This window comes from Neolamprologus multifasciatus, chromosome 10 (genome assembly GCF_963576455.1).
Source record: "Neolamprologus multifasciatus chromosome 10, fNeoMul1.2, whole genome shotgun sequence".
Taxonomy (NCBI): Eukaryota; Metazoa; Chordata; class Actinopteri; order Cichliformes; family Cichlidae; genus Neolamprologus; species Neolamprologus multifasciatus.
In genome coordinates, this window is record NC_140448.1 from 1,321,776 (window position 1) to 1,343,353 (window position 21,578).

At 41.4% G+C, this 21,578-nt stretch overlaps 2 protein-coding genes across 3 annotated transcripts in view; one reads left to right on the top strand and one right to left on the bottom strand.

Annotated features, from left to right (window-relative positions):
* The window catches only part of opcml (opioid binding protein/cell adhesion molecule-like), a 401,362-nt gene that overhangs the window by 79,219 nt on the left and 300,565 nt on the right, over nucleotides 1–21,578 (bottom strand). The window lies entirely within an intron of this gene.
* Nucleotides 17,074–18,313, top strand: LOC146509310 (uncharacterized). Its single transcript, XM_085173871.1, has one exon. It carries the CDS (start codon nucleotides 17,226–17,228, stop codon nucleotides 17,832–17,834), a length of 609 nt encoding a protein of 202 aa, XP_085029997.1. The 5' UTR covers nucleotides 17,074–17,225; the 3' UTR covers nucleotides 17,835–18,313.

Sequence of the window (21,578 nt, forward strand, 5' to 3'; positions counted from 1 at the left end):
CAGATCAACTTTGTGGACACTATGAAAAGATTATCAGTGTTATTCATTTCACCTGTCAATGTTTCGTAATCTATATACAGTTTCTTGTCAGTATGCTTGTCATTCCTTAATACTTAATATTTAATATCTTTAATATTCCACCTATTCCATTCCAACAGATCAAAGCTTGCACTTGGTGTCTTGTCAAAGTCATATTAGATCAGCCTTACATGGAGAAGAGTGTTTCTCATGCTACATGGCTTATAGTCACAGGAAAATTAAAGAACAGTGGTGAATGTGCACTTTAAAAAATGGAAAGAGGGAACAAAACACAGCATTATCTTGCATATCCCTTCTTTCCCTGCCTTTCTCTTCTCATCCTTAACTTCAGTTTTGTGTGTTTGGGGTCATGTTTTTACAACAGTTTGTTTGGTTTGTGCCGAATTAAAATGTAATGCCTCCTGTGGTGTAAGTAGAGACTATAGTGTAGAATATTCTGAATCTTTTCCCAAGCAGTTGGAAGAATGGTGCAGCAACATAAAATCCATGAAAAACAATAATTTTCAACCACACTTCTGAAATCTGCATGTACCAAATGTATAGAAAACAAAGTTATAAGTTCGCACAAGTCTGCAAAATAAGTGAAGTGTGTTCTGATGGTTGTATATTTTGGAGAACCATATTTTTGTTGGAGTAAATAGAAAATAAATTCTGGATCTGACCTTCAATGTGCCTTCAATGCTCAGTGTCTGCTGCCAGCAGGTGTGTTATATCAGTAATGACTTTTGCAACCACTTCATGGGACTCAGTACAGCAGATACTACAAACTATATGGCTATATAACACATACAGGAGTTTTACAGCACTGTAGCAGTGTACCATGAAAACACTGTTCCCTCATTATGTTTATCATTCCGCATGCTGACTATGCTTAAACCAAATGCTGCCAAATCAAGAGTTCTCCCCAACCACCATTAGGTATATGAATTCATTACCATTAGACAGTGCCCTGATATTTTGCACTTCTGGTTTGTCTCAGCCGAGAAGCAAAAACTAAACCCAGAAAAATTTGCTCATTATCTCTTAAAAGGGTGTCGCTGACGGCTCACAGAAAAAAAAAAAGCAGGTTTATGCATTTCTAAAAAACAACTAGATCTTGCATGGACATTGGCATATTGCCAAAGATATATGCAAAGGTTTTATCCTGGGAATTAGTTTGGGTTCAGTGATAACTTGTTTGCTCGTGTTACGGCTCATAAATGTGCAAATGATCCTTCATGCAATTCAAGCCTGCAAAAAACATGGAATTCAAGCCTGCAAAATTAAAAATACATACTTTCAGACTGTAATAGAAGCTGTGCTCTGGGCATGCTAAGTACAAGTAAAGGGTTGAAAATGGTATATATCAATAGCATGGGAATTTGATGACATGCAATATTACGATACTGTTTGAGTGTTATCAAGAGAAGATTATAGCTCAGCAAGTACAACCACAAATTTCTGGATCAAAATTCCAAATAGACAAAACCCTCAGTGTTAAGGTGTGGACAGATAAAATGTGTCAGGCTTCAACAAAGCCTCAATAGCTACGGGCAACCCTAAGGCATTAAGTAATGTGTCAAAACAGTCCAGTGTGGCTCTCAACCTCAACTTACAATTCTTTTCACTTCTAAAATACAGATGAAGGGAGCTCACCCCACAATTCTGCAATATTAAATGATCGTAACAAATATATATATATATATGTACATATATTAGTTTTGCAGTTTTTGTGATCGACTTCTATCCTTTTGGCAAAGATTTGGTTGATTTGGGGACCGCTGTATAAGCATCACTGCGTTAATGTCTTTAACCAGGAATTCATCACCAGTGATATTTCATTTGGTTTTACGTGGACCTGGTCACAACAACACAATGTTTGGCTGAATGCAACAGTGAGGTCAGCAGCAGCTTTTCATATTAGACTAGATATACTAATATCTGTAACATGTCTTTTGAACTTGCAGGTTCTTTATTTTCATCTATCAAAACTTGTGGACTGTTGACATTTAATTGATTTAACTGTCAGTATGCTCACCACTGATGTTCAGAAGGTTGGCAGTCCAAATTTATGCTAATAAGGCTGCACAAATAAAAACAACTGAGAGTGAGCTGTCAACTGGTCAATCCAATCTGCACATGCAAAGAAGGTCACTAGTGTATTTGTTGTATACTGGATTTTTTTCTACTGATATCTTGTGTCACCTTTGTGGTTACTAGAAACCTTGATAGGCATAAACAAAACAAAAAATAAAATGCTTTGGTTACAGTGTGCAGTAGATGAATACGTAGATTGCAGACATACAAGACATAGCTTTTGGTGTAATTTTGAAACACCAGTTAGAGGATAAAAACAAGCCATTCTGGTATCATTGTATACTGCTTAAAACAAAAAAGAAACACCCTGAAAAAACAGTAGGTGAATATTTACACTTGTATGGACTAGGTTATATATTACACTGTAAAAAAAAAAATCCTAAAAAAAACCAGTAATATTCTGGCAGCTGGGATGCCAAAATAATACCAGAAAATAACAGAAAATAACTTTCTCATGAAAATACGGGTATTTTTTTAGTAATGACAATACAGTTTGTTGCTCTAATTTTACATGGGATTTTGCCTTTTTCATGTGCTTTTAAACATTAAATTAGGAACATTTTAATGTGATTAAACAATGAAATTACCTATAAACAAGGTCAATGAATGCGGCAATATGAATAATAATACTTAAATGTACAGAAATATACAGTTAACAGTTGGTTTAAATAAAAATAGATTGCATTCATATAGTGCTTTTTGAGACCCTCAAAGCTTTACAATTCCACTTAATAATTCCCCTCTGGCCATCACCAGTAGGTGGTAGGTGAAGTGTCTTGCCCAAGGACACAACGACCGAGAGTGTCTAAGCCGGGGCTCGAACCGGCAACCTTCTGATTACAAGGCAAACTGCCAACTCTTGAGCCACGATCACCCTAAACAATAATAATAATAATAATAATTTGATGTAAAAAAAAGTTTATAAGAATCATTTTATATATTTTCCCATAGCATTACATTTGAATTTAACAGTTCAATCTTTCAAATAACAGACAAATATTTGTGAAATTATGATGCATTTGTGAATGTATTTTAACAATCTAAATTTGCATATGTACAGACAAATACATTTAAAAAACAAGAAAATTATGTTTTATTACATTTCCAGTGATTTTACGTTAATTTACATTTGAAATGTAAAATCACAGTCTATTTATGTAAATTTAATGATATTCTAGAACAGGGGTCGGCAACCTGCGGCTCTTTAGTCCTTATACTACGGCACCGCGTGGTTTGGGAAAATAAATTAGTATTTACCTGAAGTCTATTTTATTTATGTTAGTTCTTTTTAACTTGTAGTTCTAAATTGGAAGATTATTGTGATATTGAAATATAAAAATAAAATTATATTCTATTATTTTTTCATCGCTCAAAATAAGCGTCACACTTGCGGAAGCCGGTATACCCGCCGAAACGCCATGCATTTATCGAGACTTTCAACCCCAGGTAGGCCAATTATGGATCTTCGGATCCACATTATGTCAGCAGCTCCACCGTGAACTATATTAAAGACAAACACCGCTCACGCCTGACAGATGACAGCTTACAGTCCTGCGTAAACTGACTTCGTACAGCCCCGATTAGCAGACGCTGTGCGCAGAGGTTCAGGAGCAGAAGTCCCATTGTAAACATATCACGGCAGACCCGACGATGTTTCCATGAACACGCTTTTCAGCATCTCTTTATTGACCACTTTTTACACACGGTTGCTGTACACATACAGCCGGCTGTAGCTTTTCACCTCACAACCCGACACACACCAACACCAACACAACAGTACAGATAGCGCAGACGTAAAGGCAGCGAGGCGTGATTGAGGGTGTGGCTCAGGTGCGTCCGCCTCCCCTGCAGCGGTGCTGCAGACCACGCCCTGCCGCACGCATTAACCAGGTAAAATACATATTTAGGCTGAATTTTGCAAATATCTATTTTTAATTTTTCAGCAGCATAGTGCTTTTTTACCAATTATTTTTTAAAAGTCAGGTCAAGGCTCCAACAGCCCAAAGGCGATATAAGGGTGGTGGCTGACAACAGTTTTTGTTTGCTACATGGATCATTTTAGTTCAGCTGGGTGTCTTTCCTTTTGTTATATTTCTTTAAGAGTTCAAAATGTGTTAATTATATAAATAAAATGTAATTTTCTCTGTAGCACTTCATGGATTTCATAAGCAACACACCTTAGTTGTTCACACAAAGCATAAAGGTAAAAAACAATAACAGTCTTATCTTCATTTTAGATGTCAAAAAGTATTTGCGGCTCCCAGTGTTTTCTTTTGCGTGGAAACCGAGTCCAAATGGCTCTTTGGGTGTAAAAGGTTGCAGACCCCTGTTCTAGAAGAACTGTACAAAACTGTAAATGTAATAAAACAGTAAAATACTTTTATTTTGCATTGTTTTTACAGTGTAGGAATGAGAAGAAGCCTAATGAAAATTGAGTTCAAACACAGCCCAAAAATCAAAGCGAGAAAAAAAAAATGCTACAGGCTAGTCTGTTTTGCTCAAATTTCATTGTAGTAACTAAGGAACCATTGCACCACTGTAGGGTCTGACAATGGGTGTAAGGATTTAATCCAGATACATGACAGAGTTTGGAGTGCCAAAGTGTCACCTTATTCTACAGGGTGGGCCATTTATATGGATACACCGTAATAAAATGGGAATGGTTGGTGATATTAAAGTCCTGTTTGTGGCACATCAGTATATGTGAGGGGGTAAACTCCTCAAGATGGCTGGTGACCATGGTGGCCATTTAGAAGTCGGACATCTTGGATACAATTTTTGTTTTTTCAATAGGAAGAGGGCCATGTGACACATCAAACTTATTGGTAATGTCACAAGAAAAACAATGGTGTGCTTGATTTCAACCTAACTTTATTCTTTCATGCGTTATTTACAAGTTTCTGACCACTTATAAAATGTGTTCAATGTGCTGCCCATTGTGTTAGATTGTCAATGCAACCCTCTTCTCCCACTCTTCACACACTGATAGCAACACTGTAGGAGAAATGCCAGCACAGGCATCCAGTATCCGTAGTTTCAGGTGCTGCACATCTCATATCTTCACACCATAGACAATTGCCTTCAGATGACCCCAAAGATAAAAGTCTAAGGGGGTCAGATCGGGAGACCTTGGGGGCCATTCAACTGGCCCACTACAACCAATCCACTTTCCAGGAAACTGTTCATCTAGGAATGCTCAGACCTGGCACCCATAATGTGGTGGTGCACCATCTTGCTGGAAAAACTCAGGGAACATGCCGGCTTTAGTGCATAAAGAGGGAAACACATCATCATGTAGCAATTTCAAATATCCAGTGGCCTTGAGGTTTCCATTGATGAAGAATGGACCCACTATCATTGTACCCCATATACCACACCAAACCATCACTTTTGTTGTTCCAACAGTCTTGGAGGGATCCATCCAATGTGGGTTAGTGTCAGACCAATAGCGGTGGTTTTGTTGGTTAACTTCACCATTCACATAAAAGTTTACCTCATCACTGAACAAAAACTTCTGTGTGAACTGAGGGTCCTGTTACAATTTTTGTTTTGCCCATTCTGAGGTTGTAAGGGTGCCATTTGTGAGTAGCTAATATCCGCCGAAGGGATGTTCGAATAATGCCACTCTCCAGTGACATGCGGCGAGTGCTACCCTGTGGGCTCTTGCTGAATGAAGCTAGGACAGCCACTGATGTTTCTTCATTAGTGACAGTTTTCTTGCGTCCACATTTTGGCAAATCCAACACTGAACCAGTTTCACGAAACTTAGCAAGCAGTTTGCTAACTGTAGCATGGGAGATGGGTGGTCTCGTAGGGTGTCTTGCATTGAAATCTGCTGCAATGACCCGGTTACTGTGTTCACCAGATATCAACACAATTTTGATCCACTCCTCACGTGTTAACCTCTTCCACATGTCAATGGCTATGAACAAAGAGAAACTCATCTGAAGGCAATTGTCTATGGTGTGAAGATATGAGATGTGCAGCACCTGAAACTACGGATACTGGATGCCTGTGCTGGCATTTCTCCTACGGTGTTGCTATCAGTGTGTGAAGAGTGGGAGAAGAGGGTTGCATTGACAATCTAACACAATGGGCAGCACATTGAACACATTTTATAAGTGGTCAGAAACTTGTAAATAACGCATGAAAGAATAAAATTACGTTGAAATCAAGCACACCATTTTTTTTTTTTTGTGACATTACCAATAAGTTTGATGTGGCCCTCTTCCTATTGAAAAAACAAAAGTTTTATCCAAGATGGCCGACTTCTAAATGGCCACCATGGTCACCAGCCATCTTGAGGAGTTTGCCCCCTCACATATACTAATGTGTCACAAACAGGACTTTAATATCACCAACCATTCCCATTTTATTACGGTGTATCCATATAAATGGCCCAACCTGTATTAGCAGGACACCGACCCTAGCCAAATCTAAAAGTAGTGTAAAAAAAAAAAAAAACATTCCCGATTTGGGGGTTGTCTCATTGTTATTCATCTAGTGCACCTGTTGTTAATGACATTAATACCTATACAGCTGAAATTGACTAACAACCCCCTCTGCTACTTAAGTCACCAGATCAATATCCCAGGTTAACTCAGAAGGTTAAATCAGCATTAAGTGATGCTATAGTCTGAACTGTTCCTTTAATTTTTTTTAGCTGTGCATATGCCATGAGTAGTTTTTGTAGTGCAAATTAACACTTTTTAAGTTTCCAGCACAAACCTAGATGAGGCTAAATAAACAAACATTAAAGTTCTTGCTCTCTTATATGGAAACAAAGGCTACGTTCACACTGCAGGTCTTAATGCTCAATTCCGATTTTTTGATCAAATCAGATTTTTTTCACACTACAAATAAAATGCGACAGCAAACACGCTCTAGTGTGAACCCTCAAAGCGACCTGCATGCGCAAAAGAAGATGTCACACACAACGCGCTCTGTTTAGACCCAGACCAAACAGTATTGTTTGACTGATGGCCCTTAATATAAAGACTTGTTTTGGACTTTACGTTTCCCAATTTTGCTTTAAGTTATAAAGTTATTTTGTTATTTACATATGGCCAAATAATAATCCTTATTGCTGTTTTACAGAGGAGCGGTGCTTCAAAGGATAGTTGCAGATTTCTGTCAGAATCTGCAGATTATACAGTACAAATAAAATGTTCACGTTTCTCCAACGTTGTCTTCCCAACAGTTTCATTAACATCTACACGGGATGGCCAGGAAGCGTTCACAATGTCTTCTTGAGCGCTTCTCAGGCACTGAATTGACGTCTGTCTTGTGTCAGTGATGTAAAAGATGGATTTAATGCGGCACAACCATTCAAACAGCAGTCACTTTCTAAAACATCAGATATGTATCGGATTCAGGACCACATACGAAAGTGACCTAGGTCGGATTTGAAACTGTCATACCATGATCGGCTATGGGTCGCATAGGGTCAAAAAAGTCGGATTTGATGCGCTTTCACCTGCAGTGTGATCGTAGCTAAAAAGAACACAGCTGCAGGCAGAACACAAAGCCTGGAATCTTTCCTTTGATCTACATCAGCACAGACATGACAAATAGGTTCTTTTACCAACTTTAAATTAATGATTATTGGATACTCCAGTTTTAACTCTAACATGTAACATGTAAAACATCAGAGGACTGATATGAATGAAAGCCAGTGAAACACCATTATACAAAGCAGGAAGAATGAAAACACCACAGCTCAGGCCAAAAAGCCATCTACCTCTGTAGGTGAGAAATGGAAATCCCAGCCTCAGGGGAAAAGGGAACACTTTTAAATGTATTACACAAGCAAAGCTTATAGGATTTACTCTCAAATTTCAGTTATCCTAATGTTGTAGAATATTTCAAATGCCTCATTACTTGCATTTTGCTAGGAAGAGAGAAACCACTCTATACTATATAATGAGCCCTGAAGCTTATTATATCAATGTGCATTGAGCTGAAAGGGTCAATGCTTTGTCTTTTTTCCTTCTTGTTATGGCAGAGAAAGGTTTGAGTCCCAATCAGAAAAACCCAGCCACATTGTTACACTTCACAAAGCCAACAACAGTCAGTATAAGTTGTTTTATAAATGAATGAGTTTCACAGTCTAACCTATAGGAATCCAGGTTAGGGGAACCCATATGTTTCCCTCAAACTTATGATCTCTGCGGTCACTTGAATTAAAGGGCTGCCCCATGGTGGCAAACAATGGTCATGCAAAGGCTTCCCGTGGTCTGGACCCATATTGGCCGAATGATATGTAGACGTCATAGTTTCCTCATAGTTTAACTCAGTAGGGTTGCAAAACTTGCTTTGCTATTGTAGCTTCCACTGAAACCTGACTACAAAGGGTTTGTGCATAAAATGCATTTAGATGATCCAGAAAAAATAAGTAAAAAGAAAAAAGGTTTTTAAATTTGTAGTTTTACTTAATTGAATTATATATTTCTGTGACTCTGTTTTATAGAATAATGGAATTAAACTACAACACATGGATTAGAAAGAGGAACTGAATATACCTTTTGTTGTGTTAATTGAGCTGAATATTCAGATAAAATCCACATGAGAAATGACACAATAACATGCAGTCTCTAAACACAATCACAGGTTTTCCTTCCGTCATTTAAAGAAAAGCACTGTTTGCTTCCATGTTGAACAAATATTACTATTTTTCATCAGAAAAGAGGTCAAATATGAGCCATGTCTTATGCTAATTAGTATATCTATAGCTGTGTTAGAAGTTTAATGATTTCTTTGAATAGCTCTTTTTCCAGGGTGAAATGATTGTACAGCACACCTCTTTAATGACTTAAAAGTTTGAATTTATTTAAAATTTTATATATTCTACACAGGGCCAAACGTATCCATAAAGGCTCAAATATATACATACACTCATTTAAATCGTTTAATAAGTGGTGCTGAAAGCTTTACAATGTCTTTCAGCTTGACAAAACCAAGGTCCATTAATGTCTCCTTAGTGAACATGATTGATTACAATGCATAATTTATCTTTGCTAGCATAAAAAGTATCTATGCAGATGTGGTGGACCACTGGAGGGCTCAACTCACACCCAGTTCTCAGGAAGTGTTATTGCTGTGTTTTGGAGGGAAAAGCATTCAGTTGTGTGGTGATGAGTAATAAACGAGGAGTGTTAATCGAGAGCTCTCGTGTCGTCTGTGTTTACCTCCACATTGGTGACCCCTGACTCGAACATGCCGCAGCCCGATGGTGGCACTGGCTCCGCTCTGGGTGCATCAGCGGCTGCCAGCCCTCTGCCTCCTGCTGCAGCTGCGTTTCCTGTGCCGCTTGAGCTGCCGGACTTTTGGCTTCACGATCCCCCGTCGTGGTTCGTGCACGTGGAGGCTCAGTTTGCCCTTCACGGCATCTCGGCTGACGACATGAAATATCACCATGTGGTGGCCTCTCTCGACCCGCTAGTCATCTGTCATGCGTTGATTCTCCTCCGGGACCCACCCACCCAAGGGAAATACGCCGCCCTTAAGGAGCTGCTTCTTCGGCACTATGCCCTCTCCAACGCAGAGCGAGCCGAAAAGCTCCTCTCCCTCTCAGGCCTGGATGGTGGTATGACAGGGGATTCCTCTTCGCCCACATCTTCCTCCGACAGCTGCAGGCGGCCTTGAGAGCCGGCCTCGCCAACTCTCTGCTTCTGGGCACGAAGGATTATCGCTCCCTGGCTGAGGAAGCGTATCGTATTCTCTTGGCTACCCGCACTTTCCACGATCACGACCTAGTTCCAGCCTCGCCGGCGGCACCTTCCACTTCCCCGCCAACATGCCCGGAAGTGTCCCATCCTTCGCTGACGACAAAGATCGCGGCACATGGCACCATGGACAAGACCTCTGTTTCTACCACCTGTGTTTTGGCGCCGGAGCCTGCCTCCTTGCAATTTTCCAGCCCAGGGACACGGGCCTCGCCAGTGCACAGTAGCGGCCGCGACCGCTGGCAACAAAGAAAAAAAGCTCTTCATAGAAGACACGCGCTCCAGGAGACGTTTCTTGGTCAACTCCGGCTCCCCCAACCGGCGCTGACAGTTTAGCAGTGGGCTGCAAACCGAAGCTTATTGTAGCTAATGGCTCTCCCATCACGACGTTCAGGGAAAGGTTGGTGACTGTTTGTTTTCATGGTCGGGATTTCCAGTGGAACTTTGTTGTTGCCGCTGATTTTCTTTGTGCCCATGGACTGCTGGTCAATGTCGCTAACAGACACTTATTCCATGCCCTCTCCTTTTCTTCAATAACCTGTTTCACTCGGGTCATCGAGCCCCTGAATTGGGCTAATTTAGTGACTTCAGGGAATGTTTTTAAGCATTTGCTCTTGGAATTCCCTTCACTGACTGTTCCTAATTTCTCGAACACAGCAACGAAGCACGTGGTTGAACATTATATCCCGATGGTCGGTCCCCTGGTGTTCGCACGCCCGCGCCGCCTCGACCCCACAAAACTCTCCGTCGCCCTGGAAGAGTTTGGAGCGCCTCGGCATTGTACAGCGCTTGAATAGTGCTTGGGCTTCTATGGTACACATGGTGCCCAAATCAGACAGTCGGTGGTGGCCAATTGGGGATTTTCGCCGTTTGAATAATGTCACGGAGAACGAGCATTACCCCATTCCCCACATCCAGGATTTTTCCACCCACCTCGCTGGCACCTCAATTTTATCTAAAATTGACTTAGTGCGGGGGTATCACCAGGTTCCCGTGAGCACCAAAGATGTTCCCAAAACTGCTGTTATTACTCCTTTCGGCCTGTTTGAGTTTTTGCGCATGCCGTTCGGCCTGAAAGGCGCCGCCCAGACTTTTCAGCGGTTGATGGACTCTGTCTTGCGTGGGCTGCATTTTTTCTTTGTGTACCTTGATGATATATTGGTGGCCAGCTGTTCTGAGAGTCAGCATGCTTCCCATCTGCGTCAGGTTTTTCAGCACTTGGCGGCACATGGCCTGATCATCAACCCTTCGCAGTGCCAGTTCGGGTTGCTGGTTCTGGATTTCTTGGGCCACCGCATTTCCGCTGACGGTGTGGTTTGCGATGTCCAAGGTCTCTGACCCATGGAGCGCGTGCCAGCAGCGCCAGTTGGCAGCCATTTCCGAGTTTACAACAGACATTCAGTACGTGGCTGGTAAGTCCAACTGTGTGGCTGTTTCTCCCATTTATGTTGGCATAGACTTTGACGCTATGGCCGCTGACCAGCATGCTGACCCGGATGTTTTTGCCCTTCGGTCTGCACAAACGGGCCTTGTACTGGAGGACAGACCCGTGTGGAATGGCAGGCCTAGCCTGCTTTGCGATGTTTCCACCGGCCGTCCGTGTCCTGTAGTTCCCCTTTTGTGGCGTTGTCGCATGTGGTGGACCATTGGAGGGCTCCACTCACACCCAGTCCTCAGGAAGTGTTATTGCTGTGTTTTGGAGGGAAAAGTACTTGTGTACTTGGGTGGTGATGAGTAATAAACGAGGAGTGTTAATCGAGAGCTCTCATGTCATCTGTGCTTACCTCCACACAGACTTAAATGTATATAAAAGCCAGCTGAACTTTGAACTGACCCTTTTTGGATACTTGTGTTTGGATTATAAAAAATCCTAAATAAATTCAAACTTCTTCAAAAATAATTTTAAAAAGTCAGTAAAGATGTTTGCTGTTTAAACATTCCACAAAAAAACAGTTCAAAGTCAAATCATCAAAAGCCCAAAAGTTAACATGACATTAATGGTGGCCTCACAGTGAAACAATCCCGGTATGAATCTCAGTTTTTAAATTTCTGTGTGGAGTTTGCGAGCTTTTCCTCCAACTAGTTTATCTCATTCCACAGTCCAAAGATGTGAATATTGTGTTAACTGGTGATTACAAATTTGCTGTCAGTGTGAAATGATGATGAAGTTATTTCCATGATTTTTCAATTTCAGTGATCAGACAATGGAACAGACATGAAACTGTGGCTTACACATGGCCCATTTGGACTATAAGCCACATTTATCCTTTTCCACATGTATTCATTTAGGGCCAAACATACAAAATAGTGTGTAAATGCAATCCCGAAATAGTGCTCACAGGGGTGGTTAGTTATATGAGGGATTTACAAAATCTGTGCTTTTTTCTGAACATAGTCACTTCATTTAATTTGGTATGCCCATCTGCCAAGAACTCCACAATTTAACACAAGGTCACAAACTAAAATGGTATTTAGCTGTGGGTAATTTACAGGAGAGGCATAGTTTGTTCCCTGAAATCAGAAAACCATATAAATATAGATTATACAAATGAACGTCAAATATAGGTCTAAAGTGACAGTCTAGCAGAGAGAGTTGTTATAATGGAAACAGGCATGCTCCGACACAGGACTGTAAGCTGTACCCCAAAATATTTTGACATTAGGAGAAATTACATTCCTTCCCTTCAGTGGATATAACAAAAAAGATTAACCTGATTAATAAAAGTTTATTTGTGGTTTCCACAGTTTTCTTATGGTGGCTTCAGTAAAAAAAAAAAAACACAATGGGATTTGCAGATTTTGCAGGGGCGTTGTGTGGGTGTATCTGTGATCTATTTCTCACATGTTCTCACAGTGCATACAGCTGATTTTTTGTAGACCCACCAGTAAAAACTGTCATGTTAGTACACATGAAATGCACCTTAGAACAACACACAGCAACTACATATGAGCGAGAGGAGGGAGGTTTGGGGTCTTCACACACCCCTGTTCTCTGCTGGCCATTGGGGCGGGGGGCTGGAAGGCGGTGTTGGTTGTCCGATTGGGATCTGGGATGCGGGGCCTCCCTGCTGCTGCGGAGCCTGGGGTGGTCTGCTTGCCTCCACCCCGGGGGAAAGGGTAACATCTCCAAGGTCTAGATGCTGTTTCCCCCTACAGGGTGGAGGGTACCTGGACCCGGGGTATAGAGTTTGTTTGGGGAGTTTGTTTGCGGCTCGGTTCACTCTGGCACAGCTGGCTGGGCACGCCACTGCAGCCCCCTCTGGCTTCTGCTCCGTGGCTACTGGGTGACCCCTCATCTGGGGCTCTCCTCAGCTCTTCCCAGGTGGGTGGCACGGATGCCCCTCCGGTGGTCCTCCTTAGGCTCTTGCACTCTGGTGCCTCTGGATGTCTGGGGCCTGGCTCTCCTCCATGCCTGCTTCATGCCCTGGGGGACAGGGCTATGGGTCTCTACGTTCTCTAGCAGACCATTACATGGGGAAACCTTTTGAATACAAGCGCGCTGATCCACACAGGTGTGCACACGGGTGTTCACTGTTCATAGACATAAACTACACCTCTATTGGCTGCTATTTCCAAGCACATTGTGCGCTGTCGGTCCTGCTTGCTACACAACAACATTCAATATTTAGTATTTACTAGAGATGGCACGATACCACTTTTTTTATGTCCGATACCGTGTGTTTTTTTAATCAATAAAACTGTTTTTTAATATCTTGCTGCTTTTTGTATAAGTTCATACTCAAGTTAAAAAACAACAACAACACTAAAGCTATTCTGTTATACCTGTATGTAAAAAAAACACACTGCACCCAAAATATTTCATAGATCAGCAACACTGATCAATCTAATAAAGTTAAACCTACTTCATCCTCCCTATTCTGGTATTTTAAACAGTACTTAGCAGAAATATTAAGCAACCTAACTAATAGGGTTGCAAACTCCCAGCAAAAGAAAATAGGGAACCACCCTCTTCCTCATGATGCTTAATCAATGTAAACAACTTTAATTTGATGCAGGGTGAAAAAAATTCACAGAAATAAATTATTTTTCAAGAATAATTAAATAGATTCAACATCTTTCTTCAACAGAATTGCAGAATTCACAGATGGTACTACAGCTTACTAGGGTATATTAGACTTAACAGTTTATATAAACATTAATGGACTTCTATACATTTTACATAAGATTAAAACTTTGGGTGTAAGATTCAGATAATTATTAAATAATTAAAAGCTAGATATTTTAAATGAGAATAAGAAAGAAAAGTATGTCTTTGTGCCCCCTTTTCCCTGTTAATGCCCTATCGGCCCCCCTGGCTAAACTTTGCTAGATCCGCCCCTGCACAGTTACCAGCCGTCAGCTGCGTAGAAAAGGATCCTGGTGTAGAAAGTAATATTAAATAAATTCTAACAACAGCTTATCAAGCTTAAACGTGCTGCTATTCAGCTGCTGGTTTCCTCTTTCTGGTGCAAAGTGGGCCAAAAACAAAGACGAGAGATGGACTCGCGACAGAAAAGCCGATCAGCTGATCATTAAGCAGTTTCACAACTGAAGTAGCAGCAGGAGAGAGAGAGAGAGAAGATGCAGTTGCTCTATATATCGGTTGTTAAGCTTAACGCGGGAATGCTTTACAAACATTCAGAGATGAACTTACACACTTGCTTTACTTCTCTCTGGGATAACTTCCTCGGAGATGAAATGTTTGCTAGCAGGCTACAAATACACACAGCCGCTCTATCATGTGACCACACTACTCCGACGTGCTACGGTTATGAGCCGAGTTACGCCATGTCGCAAGTTTTGTGAGGTGCTTTTTTGATATTTAATGGATCGGATTACATTTTTTATTTCTTTCCGATATCCGATCCAGTAATTTACGTCAGTATCGGACCGATACTGATACGTAATATCGGATCGGTCCATCTCTGGTATTTACTGCTGTTTACACTTAGCTAGATTAACATGATGGTGTTGTGTTTAGTATGTTGCTCTTTGTTTTTTTTGCTTGTTTTCTCTTCTTTTTCTCTCAACAGGTGATCCAGGAGATTTTTTTCTTCTTTCTTTTTTTAAGTGCCCTTTCTCACTGTCCCTCTTCCCTTCTGTTTTTCTTTTCCTTCATCTTTCTTTCTCCCTTTCCTATCCCTCAGTCATGTCTGTCCCATCTGTAACAACTGAAAATAAAATAAAATAAATAATAACAACAAAGGTCGATCAAATGGACCAATACGGCAAGGCCGTGATGATCCATTTGGCAAAGTAAATCCATTGGGTATCCTTGTTGGTCTTCAGACAACAATTCTGACGGCAAAAGAACCAAATGGGACAGGCAAAAAAAAAAAAAATAAATAAATAAAGAACACAGCTTATTAGACCACATTGAAAACTGCATGCCCTGTACATTGTCCTGAAATTATAATTATAATAATCCATCCATCCATCCATCTTCTTCCGCTTTATCCGGAGCTGGGTCGCGGGGGCAGCAGCCTAAGCAGAGAAGCCCAGACCTCCCTCTCCCCAGCAACCTCCTCTAGCTTATCCGGGGGAACACCAAGGCGCTCCCAGGCCAGCTGAGAGATATAATCTCTTCAGCGTGTCCTGGGTCTGCCCTGGGGCCTCTTCCCAGTGGGACATGCCCAGAACACCTCACCCAGGAGGCGTCCAGGAGGCATCCTTGTCAGTAGCCCGAACCACCTCAGCTGGCTCCTCTGTAATCCTTATAGATTATTATATACATATGTGTGGTTAAAGATTGCTATTATACTGTCATAATTTTCCTGCTTTTTCAGTAAGATTCATTGTGGTAGGTTCATTTTTATCCTTGACTTGCTTTTCCATCATTTGTGTGGCACATTTGAATACCGGTTAGAAAAGACAAAAAATATCAGGTAGGATTCTTATTTTCATTATATGTATGTGTACATTTTGTAGAGAAAGGTGGGACAAAGAGAGACTGAAGTCTCATTATAATATAACCAGATGATAGATGATAAATAAATGCACTTGCAGAAACGTCTTTTCTGCCTGGTCTGCGCCTGAGTCCGTTTAATAACTGTGACACTGTGAGCCTTCATCAGGAACTGGGGATGTGGTGTACAACACTAGAGGCCAACTTCAAGTCCATAGCACAAGTCACCATCAAGTGCAGGATCTACCAAGGAGATGCTCTGTCTCCACTTTGGTTCTGCATAGGCCTGAACCCCCTCAGTGAGATCATCAACAAGAATGGTTACGGATACCGACTATGGAATGGAGCAGTTGTCAGCCACCTCCTGTACATGAAGGTGTATAACCAAGAGTGAACAAGACATCAATTGACTGATCCACACCACCAGGATATACAGCAATGACACGGAATGTCATTCGGACTGGAGAAGTGTAGTTGGATGATAACAAAGAGAGGGAAGGTAGTCACCACTGAGGGGATCGAATTACCAGAAGGCAACAGGAAGTCAGCTGAACAATAAGAACAAGATCCGGACTATCAACTCCTACCCATGATCAGGTACCCTGCTGGGATAATAAGCTGTCCAAAGAAGGAAATAGAAGCCACTGACATCAAGACTAGGAAGCTCCTGACCATGCATGGAGGGTTTTTACCCCAAGTCCAGCACCCCGAGGCTGTATGCTAAGAGGAAGGAAGGGGGCTGGGGACTAAAGAGTAATAATAATAATAATAATAATAATAGTGGATTGCATTTATATAGCGCTTTTCTAGGCACCCAAAGCACTTTACAATTCCACTATTCATTCACTCTCACATTCACACACTGGTGGAGGCAGCTACAGTTGTAGCCACAGCTGCCCTGAGGCAGACAGAAGCGAGACTGCCATATCGCACCATCGGCCCCTCTGGCCAGCACCAGTAGGCAGTAGGGTAAAGTGTCTTGCCCAAGGATACAACGACCAGGACAGAGAGAACAGGGGGATCGAACCAGCAACCTTCCGGTTAGAGATGAGCTTCCCAATCCCCTGAGCCACAGTCGCCCCAGAGTGTCAGTACCACAATCCAGGATGAGACAACAAAGATCAATGAATACATCAGGAAGATGGCCCCAACCAACCGGGTGCTCAGTGAATACCTCAAGCAGCAGAAACCAAATATTACCCTAATATGATCACTTTAGCTGTATTTCCATGTTATTACCCCCAGTTCTTGGGCTCTTATTATCCTATTACATAAATTTCAGGGTAATATTACTCAACTGTAAACACTGCTTTTACCATGATATTCTCGTTTGGCTCTCAGCGGAGGCGGTCACACTTTTCTCCTCTCCTCCTTACACTTATCTTCCCTGCTTAGCCTCTCTGTCCTTGTCTGTCTCATGTGCATTACTTTTTCCCTGGAACAGTCTCTCACTGTCATTCTCTAAAACCTAAAAGAGAATTATGGATTTGATCAACTGGTCTCTGAATGCTATTGACACCCTCTTCTCAACGAGAAGTCTGGGCTCAGGAGAGCCCGAGTGCCCCGGAGGGACTTTCCCTGCCGGTTACACGATGGACGGGTGGCAGAAATGGAGGGTCGTGTGCTTGGCGGGACTGTCGATCGAGGACGCTGAAGATATTTACCTATTCGGAACCATGATAACGGGGTTCTTGCTGATCGGAGCTGGCATGGCCCTGACTTATCGGAGAAATAAGAGAGCGGAACCGGCTGTTCAAACCCCCCCAAAGCTGCCCGCTGGAATCGAAGCGACGGGACGAGTCGCGACCTCTCACAACGAACACAACATGGTTAACACCTTGGAGACGCTTACAGCTGCTGTGAAGGCTCAAAACATCACCATTGAGCGTATGGTGGGATACATCAGAGAGGGCCCTGCTCAAAATGACAACCTTGAGCGAAAGTTGGATCACATCACAGAACGGATCACTGCAGTTGTGAGGTCTCAGAATCAAAAGAATGATAACACCACGGATCAGAAGTTTGATACCATCATGGGGAGGCTCGCGGCTCTCCAACGGGAGATCGAGAGACCAGTATCAGAGTGTTAAAAGATCAGCTTTGAAAATTCTCAATAAATCAACAAATTCGGGATCAAAATGCAGACACCACCACGGCGCCAGCTGCACAGGCCCAAGGCTGAAGCCGGACAAACACTCCCTGATAACGACTGTGTGATGACTATTCTCCCCATCCCATGCAAGGCCACCTGGATTGGCTGGAGGACTGTTTACTTAGCCTGATAGGGCGAAGGACACTGTCTCAGCTGAACTATGGACACGCACACACACACACACTTACACTGATAAGCACTCACTCATCTCCCCTTCCCTTTCCAACGCCTTCGATGCTTGTTACCTCCTGGGAACATGAGGCGGGTCTGGGCCCGCGCTGGCGAGTCGGCGCAGTGGCAGGATGTCTGCTGTGTTGCCTGGGATTACTCCTCATCCCCCTACCCAACCCTGTGGCTTGTTATGTCTTCATAATGTTGTGCTGTGAACATTCATGTGCTTTTCTTGTGCAGAGGAGTTTTTTTGTTTCCTGTTCCCATGCTGTCCTACCATGGAAGAGTAGGGGTCTCTTTTTTTCCTCTTGTACCTTCCCATTGTGTGTACATTTCAGTGTTTTTTTCCGTAACTGCCGATCTCCGACTTGTAACCCCCATGTAATGTCTGTGTTATGTGTGTAAGGTCGGGGGGGGGGGGGGGGGGGGGGGGGGGAGGGGTGTCTCATTTTACTGCGGGGCAACCTGTATGTGACAAATAAATTCTGATTCTGATTCTGATATTACTTGGATATTAAGTGGTTATTAATTTGGTAATTTTATGGTAATAACTTATTACCCAAAATTACCCCATTAGTATGTTCTTGTTTCCTGCTTCTTATCCTACTATTACCACTTTACTACTGAGCTGTAATTGAAAGTGCTACCATTCTGACCAATTGCAACATCACATTTCATGCACATTGACAAATACATTTTAAAATTAGGATTACATTAGGATCACAGTAAGGGAGGATGTCAAATGATGCAGCAAATACATTTTCTATTAAAAGTAAAAACTACTAGAGAATAAACAGAGTTAGAACGGTTTTATTTTTACCCTTGAAACCATTGGCAGTTTTTATTTCTTTAATTTGCAGTGCAGTGCAATTCTCTCTCTGCCAATGTAAGTCAACACAGCTCACCAATCAGCCTCTTTCTTTCTCTCATCTATATGACAGTAATCATTTGAATAAGGCAATATTTGTTTAATTACATTTTGAATTCAGGTGTTAGGCCTCAAACTACTCCATTCTATCCATAATGTGAATCTTGGCGCCTTGCAGGATTCAAATTATGAAGCAGTAGGTACCTCATTTAGAACATTTTGAACTGCACTTTGGAGCAGTGTTTCAAAACACAATCCCAGTGCTTCGGGAGCTCGACAAAGTGTCGAAACTTTACTATAGAGTGTCACATTCCTAATAATAACAACACAAAGAAACCTGGTATAGTAGGTGAAGCAATGTTACCATAGCAATGGAAAATCAGTGATGGGCAAAATGAGGCTTTGTGAAACACTAAATGTTTAAAGCAACATCACAGCAGCTTTTACCAAATGCAAAATTGGACATTTAAAGGTGCTTAGATACTGTTGTCGTTATGCTGTCGTTATCTCACTCATAGATGTTTGAATATTTAATTTAGGCTTTTACACATTTTTCCCAGACAAACGTACTTATCGATCGAATATATTTTTGTTAGCAGAAAAAGATTAAATAGTGAGAGTTAGAGCTGAAAAGTTTGGCTGTTTTATTTTTCTTTTTGAAAGCACATGCGGTTTTAATTGAGATAATGAAATTATAGCGCAGTACCACTCTCCCTTTGCTGATCTGAGTCACTAGAGCTCACTTTCTTTCTCCCTTTCTATCATCTGTATGACAGCAGTCATTGAAATAAGCCAATATTTATTTAAATACACTTTGGATTTCAGTGTTTAAGTGAGTGGATAGTCTACATCAGTTTTCACAGTACACAGCAAAAATATTAATGTGACAGTGAGTATTTTGTTCTTTTATACACGTGCATGTGTCTGCTTGTAATAAATTGAAAAACTGGTATTAAAAACAAAGGAGCTTGCAGCCTTTGACTACGATGACCTGGATGACTGAGAACCTTCACAGACGGTATTAAAAACAATTTCTACAATTACAAAGTTCAGCACAAATTGCTGTTGCATCCAGACTGGGAATCCTGGTGCCTCACCTGCCCAGAAGGAGCAGCCACCTGTTCAAACTGGAGGGAAACACACCAAAACAACCATGGTCACATGACCTGGGTGTTTTGAACCACACTTCAGAGCAGTTTTTCGAAACATCTACGTTTGGAGATCTTGGGAAGGTATTGAAATGTTAAGCATCCCTTCCCTAGCAAATCATATGCATTAAAAATAATATACTGTGGTATTTAAAATGTACATTTATTAGAAAAATGGTGAATATGAAAGTGTTTTAACTGCTCAATCACTTTGTCACACCTATATGTTTTTATGTGCCACTACTGCATGTCCTTAACTTTGTTTTCTCTCTCTCTCTCTTCTGTTGAGTTCTCTCTGTCTTTCTCTTTTACATCTTCTTGTTCCCTCCTTGGGCCAGGTTTTGCCTGAGGTCTCCTCCTATTTAAAATGTCTTTTTTACCATCATTTCCAAGTGCTTGCTCACAGGGTAACATTAAATCATTGGTGTTCTCCTTCTATCATTGTTGGGTCTTTACCTGAATGTTGTTGTGAGGTTGCACTATATATATATATATATATATATATATATATATATATGATGTGGGCTTCATAGATAACTGGCAAACCTTCTGGAGGAAACCTGGTCTTGTTAGGAGAGACGGCATCCATCCCACTTTGGATGGAGCAGCTCTCATTTCTAGAAATATGGACAAATTTATTAAACCCCCCAAAATATGACTATCCAGAGTTGGGACCAGGAAGCAGAGTTGCAGTCTTACACGCCTCTCTGCAGCTTCTCTCCTCCTGCTACCCCCCAAAAAACCCATCTCCATAGAGACTGTGTCAGCTTCCAAAAAGACAAAAAACAAACTAAAAACCAGCAACAAACAACTTAAACATAAACAATCACAAAGAAAGAACAATACAGTATCCACATCTGAACCAAAGAGTAAAACAGTGAAATGTGGATTATTAAATATTAGGTCTCTCTCCTCCAAGTCTCTGTTAGTACATGACTTAATAATTGATCAACAAATTGACTTACTCTGCCTTACTGAAACCTGATTGCAGCAGGATGATTATGTTAGTTTAAATGAATCAACACCCCTGAGTCATTCTAACTACCAGAAATCTCGAAGCACAGGCCGAGGGGGCGGTGTGGCAGCAATTTTTCACACCAGTCTATTAATTAATGAAAGACCAAGACAGACTTTTAATTCATTTGAAAGCCTGATGCTTAACATTGTCCACCCCAGCTGTGAAACTCAGAAACCAGTCTTACTTGTTATCATCTATCGTCCACCTGGGCCTTACACAGAGTTTCTGTCTGATTTCTCAGACTTTATATCTAATTTAGTTCTGAGCTCAGATAAAATAATTATTGTGGGTGATTTTAGCATCCATGTAGATGCTAAAAATGACAGCCTCAACATGGCATTTAATCTGTTGTTAGACTCAATTGGTTTCTCTCAAAATGTAAAAGAACCCACCCACCACTTTAATCAGACTCTAGATCTTGTTTTAACATATGGCATAGAAACTGAACATTTAACAGTGTTTCCTGAAAACCCTCTC

Coding starts and splice junctions, on each gene's coding strand:
- LOC146509310 (XM_085173871.1), top strand. CDS start 17,226: ATGGATTTGATCAACTGGTCTCTGAATGCTATTGACACCCTCTTCTCA.